The sequence below is a fragment of the Galeopterus variegatus genome, unplaced genomic scaffold (assembly GCF_000696425.1).
Source record: "Galeopterus variegatus unplaced genomic scaffold, G_variegatus-3.0.2 Scaffold267, whole genome shotgun sequence".
NCBI classification, from domain to species: Eukaryota; Metazoa; Chordata; class Mammalia; order Dermoptera; family Cynocephalidae; genus Galeopterus; species Galeopterus variegatus.
In genome coordinates, this window is record NW_007726378.1 from 593,514 (window position 1) to 608,478 (window position 14,965).

The window sequence follows — 14,965 nt, forward strand, 5'->3', positions numbered from 1 at the left end:
AGAGGGGGGGGGGGGGGGGGGGGCAGGGGGACAGGTAAAGGGGCATGAAAATCAACTACAATGTATATTGAGAAATTAAATTTAAAAAATAAGAAAAAATTTTAAAAAGAGAGAAAGCATGAATTAAAAAATAAAAAATAAACTGCTTATCTTGGACAAATCTCCCAGTCTCTCAGTTTCCTTACTTGCCCAAAGGGGTAATAATCCCAACTTCAGAGAGTTATGGTGAGGATTTCACGGGATAAAGTGTGTTAAAGGCCAGCAGAGAGCTGGGCCACCTGAGCAAACAGTAAACATTAGCTGTGTCTTTTATTAAGCGGTGTCCAGTGCTGGGCAGGACATAAGCTGCTGGCGTGGCCCAGGCCAGGCTGCTCATGTGTCATGTGTCTGTACTGCAGGGCTAGGGAGGAGGCTTTTTCAGAGACCTTGTGCCCCAGAACAAACTCTTTTGCAAGTGATTTTCTATGTAGAAATGACAGTCTGTGAGAGCCAAGCAGACCTTAGAGACAGCCCACCTAGTTCTGAGTATTGCAGCTAAAACACCAAGGCCCAGAGAGGGGCAGTGGCCTGCTCAAAGGCACACAGCAAGTTGGAGCAGAAAGAGAGCAAGGACCAAGGCCTGGATCCCCCACTGGTACCCTCTCCCTGAGCCAAGCCCTCCTGAAGACATGGCCAAGACCAGCTGGCTGGACAGCCATGTCCTAGCTCCTGCTCAGGGCCCAGTGCTGTTTCCTATGTCACACTGGGCTGCATCTCCATGAAACTGTCTGCACCCTCATCTGTCTGTATACTAACACCATGTCTTTTATTTTCTGTATCTAGTGCACTGACATTTGGGTCCTTGCTGACCCTGGAGGGACTCTCTCTCCTGGGGTTAGCCAATTCCTAGAGATAGTAAATGGCTCACCTATGAGCACACATTTCATCTACAAACCAACCAATCAGATGCCACACCCCACCACCTCCTCTAAGGGGCTCTCACACTCTGGCCACCATTGACTTGCTCTAATCACCCTAGTGACGGGAACCAGATACCTAGGGACAACCCCAAGCCCCAAAGTTCACTAAAATTATTCAACTCTCCCTTCTTAAGCCTAGTTACTTACCCTGCCTCACCTGCTCCTTCCTGCAGAAACCAGAATAAAGGCTCTCGGCCACATTTTCCCCTTGATCCTCCTGCCTTCTGACCAACCCTGGTGCATCCCGTGTGGCCCTGCATGGCTGTGAGTAACAAACTATCTTCTCAATGGCAGTCGATCCCTGATCTGTTAGCCTCACTGTACCTCAAGTTTTCTATTAATGCACTATATTTTAGGACAGTCTGATGCTGAGCCAGGTGACCAGGCCCTGCTTCTGTCAGCATCCCAAGCACCAAGGGCAGGGCCAGGCACAGAGCAGCGAGGGGGTAAACAAGTGAAGCTACTCAATGATCACTCAAACCCCAAAGATACAGAGCACACTGGAGAGCAAATATCACAGCAGTGGAAGGCACGGTCTGGGGTCAGATTTCCCCAGGTTCAGAGTTCGGCTCCACCGTGTGATACTTTGGGCACAGCAAGCCACATCACCCCCCAAGTCACAGCCTCCACACTGTAAAACAGGCATGACGCTGCCCACCTTGATCTTTCTCAGGGATGGTTACCTGGACTATGAATGACTAGTGCCTGGTTCCTTAGAGGGATGTGGAAAATATCACTTGTTGATAGTATGATTGTTATTCTGCCACCACCTCCATCAAGCTCCTTCTCTGTCCCTGGTCCTGGGCTGGGTTCCTGCCCTCAGGGAGTGCTCAGGCCACTGGGGTAACAGGCAGAGAGCACAGTGCCTATTCCCAGTGACAGGTACAGTGAAGGAAAAATGAGCCAAGAGTTTGGGGGAGGAGCACCGGGGCTGGTTTCCTCAGCAGCGACTGTGAGCGGGGCTGCAACCATGTCATGCAATAGTGAACTGTGTACCACCCTCCCAACACCCACACTCTGCACACGCTGTTCCCTCCACCTGAAATGCTCTTCCTTGTGCTCCACCAAACTCCTACACTTGACCTTAACCAAAAGACCAAGAAGCAATACCCACTAAACTCCTAATGACCCTCTCAGACTCAGCCCTGAGAAACCACAACCACCACCCCACCCTCCTCTGTGCTCCCACAGCCTCTGTGCAGAACCTGAATCCCAAAGGACATGCCTCCCTGTGCTGCAATTATCTGCTCACATGCCCGTCTCCCCGGGAGGCTCTGAGTGCCCCGAGGGCGAGTCTGGGTGTCGTTCACCTTTGTGTCTCTAGAGCCCAGGAAGAGCCCTGCAATGCAGGGAGCCCTTCATAAACACTGGCTCAATGGCTCCCTCACGCAACTCTTGTTGAGAATTCATTCACTCGACAAACATTTAGTGAGCCCCTCTTCTAGGCCAGGCGCTGTTCTAGGTGCTGAAGACAGGGTTGGACCAGGGCAGACAAGGTCCTGTCCACAGATCTGTGGGGTGACAGACACACAGTGAGTAATTATAGTGAAGTTTGAAAAGGGGTGGTGGGAATGCCAGAGGGACCAGAACCTGGGACGCCCGCTCAGAGCCTGCCAGGTCCACCATGAAGAGCCTCCCAACGCGCACTTCCTCCACCAGGTCTGTGCTGCGGCTCTGCTGATGCACGGTGACCTGCAGCACAGCGTGGGAGCGGGACGACGTCTTGTTGGTGGCCGTGGGCTCCTGTGTGCGCTGCCGGTTGCCCTTGGTGAGGAGCTGCATGATCTGAGGACAGAGTGCAAGCAGACAGGTGGTCGAGGGCTGCTGGAATGGTCACATGCACCCTCCAGAAACACCTCGGCAAGAGAAGAGGGGATGGGATGCTCATGGCAGAACCTCATCAGGTGGAAGCCATTTCTGGTTTGTGGTATGAAGTGATTGAGTCAAGTAATTGAGCAGGAATGGCAGATTCCTGACACTTGTACTGTCCCCTCTCCTTCCTCCACCCATGGCAGACATCACCAATGGAGAACCCACCTCTTCTCCCCAGAGCCGAGAGTGGTCCCAGAACCCTTTTTACTATAGAACTCTAGGCAGTTATATCAATTCGCTGGAGTTGGCAGGTGGGCTGAAACCCATTTGCCATGCAAACAGCAAAATCAAGATGACAAGCCTCTTCTGAGCGCCTACCGTGTGCCATACTCATGCTAGGACTGCAGAGTATGTATGGAGAGAAGACCGATACAGTCATTGTTATTACACAATACACAAGAAGGCTGCCCTTCACCCCAAGCTCAGAAGAAACAATGGTAAGGGCAGGTGGATTCTGGTGCCTGGGCCAGCCTGTCTGGAGCACATGGTCAATAAGGGCTGAAGTTGAGAGATCTGTACTGGTTCCGGAGGAAATAAGAAACCACTGAAGGTTTTGCCAGAAGGTAGGAGGCCCAGCCATATCTGTCTCAGGAAGCCCAGCCTGGGGGCACTGTGGAATGTGGGCTGCCATAGAGAGACATTGGAGGTAGACAGAAAAGACAGAGGGCTGTAGAAATGTTTACAATTTGCCCTCATTAAGGAAACAATTATTAGGATCAGGGATGGCCAGATTTCAGACCTGAGCCGACTCTGATTGGATTGCATCTGCCTGGAGAGCTGTGTTGAAAACGATCTGAACCTGTGACTGGAGAAAGGGAACAGTGTGTGATCGATTGGTGATGTCTGCCCTGAGTGCTGGCTAGGAGGGAGAGACATGGTGCAGATGTTTGCCATTCCCTTACATCAAGTCCAGATGCTTGGAAACAACTTTGGAGCTGTGTGCTGGTCTCTGCTCAGTGAGCTTAAGTGAGAAGGACTTTGTGAGCTCTGGTGTATGTGGCTGCCGTAGCTGAGCCATGTTTCCACCATGAGTCCCTGTGACCCTTACCTCTTGGGCATTTGAGGTGGAGACCTCCATGATGCCTGCAATCTGGATGCTGCCCCTAGAATCTTCCCTTAGTTCCAGAAACTCCGAGGATGGATTCAAGAGATCCCGGATCACTTCATTATAAATCTGAGGTGCAACAGAAAGGTTGGCTACACAGTGTGAAAGAAGTACAAGGACTTACATACCACTGGGGCTTTGAGACTGCAGAGAAATCTCGACCCTGAAGGCTGGGGCTTTCCACGAGGCCAAACAGCATTTTGGGGTAACACACAGTGCTGAGGACTTCCCAGGCACAGTTACATTTGGTCTGGTGTGACCACGCCCATTTTGAAGCCAAAGCAACTGAGGCAGGTGGGCAGGCTCACCTCAAAGTAAGACATGGACACGCTGTAGTCCATGTTGTCACGGGTCTGTTCAATGACCTGGAAGAGGTCCGTGAGGGTCTGCAGGTAGACACCAGGCTCCGCATCCTTGCCTAGCATGGTGTGGGTCTTCCCTGTGCCTGTGAGAGGGTAGGGGGCGGGGGACTCCTGAGTTGAGCTGAGATACTTTGCCCAGATGCACTGGCCATTAAGAAACAGGTAAACCCGCGTGGCATCTGTTCGCACCAGCTGCCTTTATTGTGCAAATGGAATGTGGACACTCTAACATGTTCATTTTCCATTTTGGGAACAAACCAACCAACTGTGTGAACAATCTGATGACTACTCTGTGGAAGAAAACCTGAATGCAGGGAGGAATACTGGAAAGATAATAAGCAGAAGTGTAGATAGTACTAGAGTGGAAAAACTATGAGAGATTCTGTCCTTTTTTCCAAACTCTCTTTCTGGATATTTGTGTTCTTATAACAAGGGAATTAACACATTACACTTTTTAGAAGGTGCCTTTCTGCAGGGGATGCTTGACTTCCTCCTTACCTGTTTGCCCCACATAGGCAAGGACCAGATTGCTATTTTATTCACTAAAGCCTGGTACATAGTAGGTGCTTGTTAACATTTGTTGAATGAATAAATGAGAGATAAATGAGCTGTGGCTTTGGGCAAGGCACTTCTCAGGGTCTCCATTTCCCCATCTGCACAGCTCCCTATCTGCACAGAGATAGGGTTAAGGCTGAGCCCATCTGGCTCTGACCCTCTGTGATTCTAGTTTTCAGGGGTGAGAGAGGTAGCTTAGCTTTGCAAACACTTGTCAAGCCCAACTTGTAATTGCAGACAAGAAATCCGTGGGTTCTCTTGGGTAGCAAAGTGTAGGCTTGGGCTGAATTCCAGAATCACTCCCAACAACTGCATGACCTTGGGGAAGTCACTTTATCTCCGAGGCTCAGTTTTCTCATCTCACTCTACCTGCCTTTCAGGGCTGCTGAAAGGATGGAAGGAGCAGATGGATGCAGAGAGCTCAGCATGTAGTAGGTGCTTCGTGCTGTTTAGAAGAGCTCTGCTGCCACCAACCCCATTCACTCCAAGAGACACTGCCCTTGACAGTACCTGAGGGGCCATAGGCAAACACTGTTGCATTGTATCCAGAAATGATGCCTTCCACTAGATGCTGGATGGTGGCACAGTACACATCTTCCTGAGGAGAAACAGAAGGACAGTCAAATGACAGCCCAACCAGAGTCAGAGCTGTTTGGAAGGAATAGGTGTATGGTGTCTGTAAATGTTCTATCTCTCTGGACATATACTGGGACATATATCAGGAGAGGAAAGTCTAGAAAGAGCTTGGGCATTACATGTGCCTGGGTTCCAATCCCAGTCCTGTAGCTGTGCAACTTGGGCACGCTGTCTCAGCTGTGACGAGCATCATGGTGGGAGACGATGCTGATCTAACTTGGTGGTTTCAAAGGAGGATTAACTGAGAACATATGTGAGAGCTCCCACCATGAGTTAGGGACTAAACACATGTAAGTCTGTTTCAGGGCTTCTGCAAAAATTGAGAGAAATCGAAAAGATGCAAGGGACTGGAAGACAGCCATGGCATTTGGAAGTCTGTGAAGAGCATCATGACCCCTCTTAATGGGACAAAACTGGGGCCAGGGAGTAAAAATTTCAAGCAGGCAGAAGTTGACATAAGGTATCAATACTTAGCAATAGGTGTGTGGGGGTAATGAGCTCCCCATCCAAAGGGGTATTCAAGAAAGGACCCCTCCAGGGCTGGTGTATAAGGGTGTGTAGGTTTGGCTGGACTTGACAGAAACAGTGGTCACCACTTCCTGTGCATTTCTTGAGCACCTACCCTGCTCTTCACCTCATCTAACTGTCCCCACAGCCCTGACTGGTTACCCAACTTGCAGAAGGTAGAGGCAGCCTCCAGGCCCAGGTTGGACAGACTCCAAAGCTGAAACTGCTTTCCTCTGGCTTTGGACTTATATAGTCTGGGACTGAATCCTGGTTCAGCAACTCTCTAGCTGCGTGACCTCAGGCAGGTTGTTGACCTCCTTAAGCCTCAGTTTCCTCATCTGTAAAATGAGGATACTATTACTGTGTATTTTATAGGGTTGCTATAAGTGTTGTAAAATGATGTATGTAAAGCCCTTGAGCAAAGCTCTTGGCATATAGTAGCTGCTCAATGAATGTTAATGATAAAATCCCTTCTACTTTCAATTCTACGAAGACCTTGAGAGTAAAAGAAGCCTGGCTGCCCAGATAGTAGTTGGAGCTGCCATTGCTGAGGACATCCATTCTGCTTTCTAATCATGACTGTGTCCTGAATCAAGGGGGAGATTCCTAATGGCAACACATGGCTGATGTGTTCTGAGCAGGCTCTTTTAGTGTGCTCAGCATCCTTCCTGAGATGCTGTCCGTGTTAATTTAGCTGCTGGGGTCCAGTGGGCAGATAAGAGGGGACTAGGGTGTAATGAAGGAAAAGAAAGTGTGGTAGGTTAAGGCTAGCTAGCCACAAATTCTTTGCCACTTCTCCACTGAGATGTTGAGTTTAATTTCCCACCCCTTGAATCGAGCCAGACTTAATGACTGGCTTGACCAGTAAGCGAGGCCATGCCAGTTGTGGGCCAGACCTTTAAGAGATCTGGCAGCTTCTGCTGGGCCCTCTTGTAGCTCTGAGGCCACCATGCTGTGAGGAAGCCCAAGCCACATGAAGATACACACAGGTGCTCCAGTTGGCAGCACGGCAGAACCCCAAGCCAATGACAGAATCCACTTAGAGCCACGTGAGTGACATAATGGACACTTGTCCCAGTAGAGCTTTCGGATGACTATACCCCTGTCTGCCTAACGCCCTGCATGTCTGACTGCAGCCATGTGAGAGTGCGCCCAGCAGATCCTGGTCAATCCACAGGACCAATGAAGATGACAATAAATGGTAGTTTTAGGCCACCCAGCTTTGGAGTGATTTGTTCTACAGCAACAGATAACTGGGAGAGAACTTTGCACACCTGGGCCTGGGGCTTCTTAGAAATTGAAGGTTTGATGCAGCATGCAAGGGGAATCCCCGATCTGTCACTTCAATGTGGGAAGGGAAATCACTTGGGTGCAGGGGCTAGTGTGAGCATGGAAACCTGCATCCTTCACTGGCCAAACAGCCCCCAGTCTCCACCACCCTGTGGATGTGATATTCCCTCTGCGAGAGGCCTGGGTTCAAGTCCCACCTGCCCAGCTCAGGAGTGAGTGTCCTTCACTCTATCACTCCTCCCTGAGTCCTGGCTCCCCTCTGTGACATGGGGTAACAAGGTCCCACTCCCAGGTAAGGTCAGGTTATACATTGGTCAGCATTTTGCCCTTAGCAGGGGGTGGTGACGTGAAGGACTAGGAGGGAGTGTGACCAAACACTGTGTCCAAATGCCCAGATCTTGACCTCACTGTGTGACCTGTGGGAGCCTCAGTCCCTTCCCCTGTGAAATGGGTACGATAAAGCCTCTGCCTGGATCCCTTTCCTTCCCATGTGAAAAGACAGGGCCAAGAGGGTTTGGCCACCAAGTCCTCCCAGGGAGGGATCCAGCCTAACAGGGGACCAAGGGAGTAGGAGGGGTGGGTGGGCACCTGGGATGCGTGCTGGTCGAAAACAGTGTCAAAGATGAAGGTTCGTTTGCGGGGCCGGTGTGTGCGCAGCGTGTCCTCAGGGTCCTCACCAGGGTCCACGAGCACCACCGTCTTGGAGCAGTGAGAGGGAGGGGTGGGGGAGGGGCCAGTCAGAACCAGCTAGGATCTGCACCTCAGGAAGATGCCAGGCCTGGCTCCTGCCCTTGACCACATCCAAGGCCTTGGTCCAGGTCCAAGAAGGGCTGCAGGCCTCTGTGCACTCACCCCAATCCCTGGCACCCTCTCCACTTGTATTCTGAGGCCTGCGGGGCTCTGCAGCCCAGCTCCTACACACTCACCACTCAGTCCAGCAGCCCAGCACTCCCATCCAGCAGCCATGCCTGGGTGCTACCAGCTCGGTGACCACATCCCCAGCAGAACACAACCCACCTGGTCCCAGTGCCCCACAGTGACAAGCCCTTTGATGGATTAATGGGACCAGGGATGGGAAGGGGCTCTGTAAACTGTAGGGTACTGCACTGGCCACTGTGCTGCAGTGCTCTTTCCATGAGATCCTGAGTCTTTCCATGCCTTGACCTCACCTGGGTCTTGCTCAGGGGGATAAGCCACCCACAGGAAAGGGGAGAACAAAAGGACCCAGCCAAGCTCTGCAACCTGCTCTTTGTTTCTCTGAAAGCCTAGGCTGCCCCAGGGCCATCTCTGATCTCATATAAATACATAATTATGAAGCAAAGTACATTAGAGTCTCTGGGGACAGAGAGGTTCAGAGGATCCTTTCCCAGGGAATTGAGGGGGTGGGGACAGGGGCAATTAGAAACCAAGTTACTCTGGTGGTTACTCTGGTTCCCTGGCTGATGGGGGATCTAGGAGCTGAGGCACCTGAGAGGAACCACAGAGTCTTAGCGGGTCACAACTGGACAGGATCAAGAGCCTCGCCATCTGGCCACCCCACCCGACCCTCCCTCAGTTCTCTTCTTTGGAAACTGAGATCCCAGGAGACCAGGGCCTGCCAGAGGTTCTTGGGGAGTTAGTGACGGGGCTGGACCAGGTCCCTGGGCTGCTCCTGGCTTCTGGCCAGCACTTTTTCCATAACATAAGCTAACTTTCTTTTCCTTTATGCTTTTCTTCTCCTTCCAAGGAAGGAGATGATCAAAGGATAGGATGACACGGTGGGCAGCTCCCTTCTCCCACACCCTGACTGCGTGTGCCTGCTGTGAGCCATGGCTGTACCACAGGAGTAATCGGATATGTCCCCAGCCAAGGGGCTCCCAGCCCAGCACAGGGAGGGTTGGGTGGGATGCTAGTGTTTAAGAAAGCAAGCTCTGGAGCCCTGAAGCCTAGTGTCCCATCCTGGCTCCACCACTCACTAGCTAGGAGGCCATGGGCAAGCTACCCCAACTCTCTGGGCCTCAGTTTTCTCATCTGTAAAATGGAGGTGATAGAACCCACCGCTAAGGTGAGGAGTAAATGAGATCATGCACAGGGCTAAGCCCTGGGTGTTCAAAATACAACAACCACATTGGGTCTTGGACCAGAAAAATGTTTTCCTTTTGTTATATAGAACATTATTGAGAAAAATCAGCAAAATTTGAATGCATCTGTAGATTAGATAACATGAAATCAACATGAACTTCCTGATTTCGATCACGGTACTGAGGTCATATACGAGAATGTTCTTGTTTTTAAGAAACACACACTGAAATGTTTGGGTGTGGAGGGGCATTGTGCCCCAACTTACTCCAAATGGTCCAGAAAAAAGGAGTTTGTACACATGGGGAGAGAGGAGAAGCAAATGTGGTAAAAAGTTAACATTTGGGAAATCTGGATGCAGGGAATACTGGAGCTCTTTGTAAGATTCTTGTCACCTTACCATTAGTCTGAACTTACTTCAAAATAAAAAGTTAAAAGAAAATGTGAATATACTACAACATGGATGAACTTCAAAAACATGCCAGGTGAAAAAAGCCACACGCAAAAGGCTGCATATTGTATGATTCCATTCATATGATATGTCCAGAATCTATAAACGGAAAGCAGACTGGTGGTTGCAGGGGTTGGAGAAGGGGAGATGGGGAGTGACTGCAAACGGGTGAGGCGTCTCCTTTAGGGGTGATTAAAATGTTTTGCAGATAGAGGTGGTGGTTGCACAACATTGCGGATGGACTAAATGCCACTGAATTGTTTGTTCACTTTGGTGAATTTTACATTATGCAAATTTCACCCAAATTTTTTTAAAAAGTGAGCTGTGTCTTTGGTACAGAGCAAAGCAAGACTTCCACAAAGCCCGTAGGAAGCCACAATCCCTGCCCACCCCTCCTTGCCCCAACTCTTATAGCTGATTCTCTGGGTTTTTTGGTCTGAGTAACATGGCGCCTTAATCAGTCTTCTGCAACTGACTTCATCAGCTCCTTGTCAGTTCCTGACTCGCCTCTGTGCACCATGAGAATTTAGCTCCCTCGGCCCCACCTCCCAGTGCAGTTATATCGTGAATTTAGTTAGATCAACATTCATGTTTGCATATTAAGTCGACATAAACTCTCCTTTCCTGAAAAACTTTTTGTTTCCCCTCAGTTTAACAACTGTCTCCTTTTATTTGCTTAGATTTTTTTCTGAATTCAACACTAATTCACCCCCTCTTTGACAACTGTCCACTCCCCCAGAGGTGCTCACATACCGGAGACATTCATTTCACCTTCCTGCAGGCGTCACTCCCCCAACCTCCTGACTTGCTGCTCAGGACTGGGTGCCCCACTGGGGTGGGCAGCTGTTGACCAGCATCTGGGGCCTTTTGCCTTGATGCAAACATACTCCACGAGCCGCGTTTCATTTCTCACAGAAGCTGCCTTTCTAATGGTGAATGGGAAAATCTGATCCACTTGACAAAATTTTGTTTTGCCCCAAATTTGGCACTTATTCTCATAAGTTACAACCAAGGGCACAAACATTTCTAAACTGTGTCGATAGCTCAGCCTCTGAGCCTGTTTCTAAGAAGCAGAAATCCTGGGCAATGTGGCAGGTGCCAGTTCCCTACCCCCACAGAATCACAAGGGGCCCTTTTCAACAACACAGATGTAGCCCCAGACCTGTTAGAACTGCCCTCCCCTCTCACACGGACCAGCCTGAGCCCACTCCTGCTCTGGGGTGCCAGCTCTCCCCTCAGCCTGACACCTCCATCTCCTCAAGGTCATCAGAGAGGCTTTGCCTGATCCCCTTGACACTTCCTTTTTCTTCGTGGCACTGGACGCCCCCTGACATTATACATTTATTTGTTAATTGTCTGCCCCCCACCCCAAAAAGTTAGCTTGGAGGGGGTGGGCCCCTGAACTGGAACCTGGCCATTGTAAGCACTCCACGTTAACATTTGTTGAGTGATGGATGGAAGAGTAATATAAAGCGTGCACAGTAGGGTGAGCTTTGTGACCACCTTGCACATGTCCTCTGTGTTCCCCAGCCTTACCTGTTCCCCCACTTTGTGAGCGATGATGGTGCCTCCGTCCTCCAGTTCTGCATCATTGAGCGGGCGGATTCGAAGCGCCACCTGTGGGCAGGACACTTGAGCAGCTGTGTTTTGAGGGGCCCCTTAGAGATTACTCCCTCTTCTTCCTCGAACACCAAGACCTCCAGCCTATAACTCTCCCTCTTGCCCTCCTCTCCCTCCTTCTTGTTCTTCCTTCCTCCTCCTGTGATCTTCAGGCTCTTAGTGAAGAAGTGAAGGCAACAGCTAAGCCGAAGCATCCCCTCAAGCTCTGTTCTAACCTCTTCTTAATACTTACAGGAGGTTGTTCACGCCTTGCAATAACCCTTGGAGAGGAGAACATGGTTACCGTAACCCTCGCTGGACAAATGGGGAGACCGAGACACAGAGAGGTGAAGTAACTTGGCCAAGGTCACACAGCTGCTGAGGGAACTTACTACCTTGCCTGTTTTACCCTCAACCAGAAGGGATGCAAACCAAGCCCGGCCCTTCATGCCAGTGAGCACTTTCACAAGCACTGAAAGCCCTGATGAGCACTGTTTCCCAAGTGGAGAGCCATGGGCTTTGCCTGCCCCGTCTCCTTTTCTAAGGGAGGCCCACCAGAAGCCTCTGGGATAAGACTGACCCTAGGCCTCAAATCCACCTTGACACATATGAGCTCCATATGAGCTGTGGCCCCCTCTGGACCTGTTTCCTCCTCTGTAAAATGGGGAAAGTTCCTCTGGTAGAAACAGTAGCTATGGTTCTCCCTGAGAGGCAATCATGACTGGGTTTCTCTATAACCAGCCTACAGGTCTGAAGCAAGTCCCTGGCCTTGGCTCACTCAACTGTCAGATGGGCTGTTTCAAGTTGCCCAACAGGGGGTCCTGGGTCAGGCCCAGGGTAGGGGCTGAGGAGCACAGTGCCCACCCACCCCATCTGGGGGTCTCAGTCCAGGCCCTGAGCTCCTGAGGGCAGGGGTGAAATGGATGTCTAGAGGCTCGGGGTGAAAAGGGGGTGGTGTAGAGGGGGTTAGCTAGGCCCAGAAGGGAGAGTAGACAGCAGAAGCAGGGCCCTGGGCTCTGGGACCTGGGCTGATTACCAGAGACCTGACCCAAGCCCAGGAGGTGCTGGGGAGGAGGGTCAGGGGAGGTGAGGACAGGAGGAGGCAGCCTCACTTGGCATGCGCAGCTGAGACCAGCAGGGGACTTGCAGGGGTCGCTCACCATGAACTGCTGGTTCTTGGGCTCCATCTCTCTCAAGGCAGGGCTACCCCGGGCTGGGGAGGGGCCGGTGGCCTGGTGGGAGGGCATGCGGCCAGCGGGGGGATGCTTTCCCTACTGTTCTGGTGGAGGCAGACCTGTCTGCGCTCAGCCCTGCCCTGCCCAGGTGACATCAGCTGGGTCCCAGGGGACTGGGACTAGCACCACAGTTTACAAAGCTGGCCTCGCCCCTAACACTCTCTGCTCTCCTCGGACAGGACAGCTCACATGGTTTGGGTGGGCCCCTGGCAGCAGGGCAGCCCTCCTGATGGCATCTGAACATAAAGACAGTGCCACGCACCTGTGCAGCCTCTCTGTCCCTGCACTCACATAATGCCATGGCAACCCCAGGGCTTCAACATGCCTCATCTGATCTACAGGTGAGCCTGCCTGAGACCCATCCAGGATGGCAGACAAGGGTTACAACTGTTCTTTGCAGGGTGGGATTCCCCCTCTCCCACCTTGAGCCCAGGACAGGGGGCTGCCACAGGAATGGCCTGAAAACCACCTCAGGGGCCCCCTCACACAGAGGTCTTTGTGCCTTTTGAGCTTTTCCACCATAGGGGACAAACACCAACAGCTAACTAAAGCTTAATGAAATAATCTCAGCTGCAAATGCTTTTTCCAAAGATGACTTTCTAAAACAACCTTGAAACGACCTTCATTTCTGATGTTAAGATATGACTTCCAATTCCTTTTCCCACACTCAGTCTGCACTGCACCCAAGGCCTGATTCTGACAGTGATCAGGCATATTTACTGCTTAAAAGCTGTGCTCAACTTTTCCACTGTAGTCCCTGGGGAAGTCACTGCACTGTGAACTCACACAACCAAGGCAGACTGCACCTGCAGCTAGCCAGAGTGCAAGATGACAGCACCATCCCTGCTAAGAGCCAGGGTTGGTGTCAAAAACCAGAAATTGCTCCTGCATTTTGATAGAACTCATACAAAGACTGGATCCATGAAGTACAAATATGAAAAGTCCAGCTTAATAAATTTACCTACAGAGCTAAAAGGACTGCAGAGGCCCATTCACATCAGGGCAGAGACTGTGCCGGAGGTTATGTCTGCTGTCCAAGACTGGTCCCGATTGCAACTTTTTCTTCCACCTTTGCTTTATTATTGTTTTTTGGTGGCTGGCCAGTACAGGGAACCAAACCCTCAACCTTAGGCTGTGCTCAGCTGAGCTCACCAGCCAGCCACCAGAACTTTTTCTTAAGCCAACCACTCAGCAGTTTAACTGTGTTGAGCATGTGTTTGGCCACATTCACCTTCTCTTCCTCAGTGTCCAGGTCAATGCTGAGCCCCAGGAAACCCTTACCATGTGAATGAGGGGGAGAACAACCCTCTAACATCTATGCCCCTCTTCAATAAAAGGAGAACAAGGCTCCAACCTCTGACCCACAAGAAACTTGGAGAGCCCTCATGTACAGGCTCCAGCAGTCATCTGGGGACCAGACCAAGACAAGGCCAGAACCGAGGGCCCCAGGCCCACCTCAGCGCCCCCTGAGCCTGTGACCACTGGCGACACCAGTACTTGGGAACTTCCTCTAGAAAAGGCTGGCCCTGGGAAATCCACTTCTCCAGCAGAAGAGAGTTAAAGCAAGCACAAGTGTTTCAGAAATGCTTTTATTTACAAATTATGTAAAACAATTACAATTAGTATGTTTAAAACAGTGAAAAGTTAATTTTTTGAAAGCTGTTAAAAAATCTGTTAATGTGATAGAACTATGTGCCTTTTCCTTTTTACTGCCATAAAATTAGAAAAACTGTGTCTTGGTATACTAGTTTCAACAACATGAGAGCAAACAATTACCATAAAAATGTACACTAAAGGGGCACAGGATGAGCTGAATGGTAGGACTGCAACAAATTATATAATTTTAGAGAAACCACGGATGGATAAGAGAAATTTAAGGCTCATGAGAAAGGAAAAGCACGAAGTGCCTTCCTTATACCTGGGGAAGCTCAGTCAACCCGGAGGCCTTCTCCTGGCCGATCCTGTGGCAGGCAGCCACAAAACTCCAGGGAGGGTCGACATGGAATTGCAAAGATCAACAATTACTCCCAGCAGTAGCTGACCTAGCTTCTCAAGGGCAGGCATTTTGCCTTTGTCCTCTGCCCTAAAATTACACTTTATCCTCCAATCTCAAAACACTGTTTCAGGTTTGTAAATGCCCCTTGGCTGTGAATTCTGAGTGTGCCAGTTCTGTGCTTCACTGCTTTTAAAGTCAGCTTCAGGTTCCATGAGATAAAAAGAGGTGGGAGAAACTGCAATTTCACAAGGCACTGATGGGTATAGCAAGACACTGCAAATAATAATGGACTGAAATTACATGGATTTGTTCACTTCCTTCTCAAGAGGAAAAATAAAAG

The 14,965-nt window shown here is 50.4% G+C and overlaps 1 protein-coding gene across 1 annotated transcript in view; it reads right to left on the bottom strand.

The window, feature by feature from the left end:
- The window catches only part of LOC103585716 (kinesin-like protein KIF19), a 38,248-nt gene extending 26,639 nt beyond the window's left edge, over window positions 1–11,609 (bottom strand). Inside the window, exons 1-7 of the mRNA XM_008566755.1 lie at window positions 11,466–11,609; window positions 11,332–11,412; window positions 7,875–7,985; window positions 5,364–5,451; window positions 4,245–4,381; window positions 3,880–4,005; window positions 2,550–2,744 (exon numbers count right to left, since the gene is read on the bottom strand). Coding sequence (XP_008564977.1) covers window positions 2,550–2,744; window positions 3,880–4,005; window positions 4,245–4,381; window positions 5,364–5,451; window positions 7,875–7,985; window positions 11,332–11,412; window positions 11,466–11,609 — 882 coding nt within the window. The remainder of the gene's footprint in view (window positions 1–2,549; window positions 2,745–3,879; window positions 4,006–4,244; window positions 4,382–5,363; window positions 5,452–7,874; window positions 7,986–11,331; window positions 11,413–11,465) is intronic.
- Between the last annotated feature and the right edge of the window lie 3,356 nt (window positions 11,610–14,965).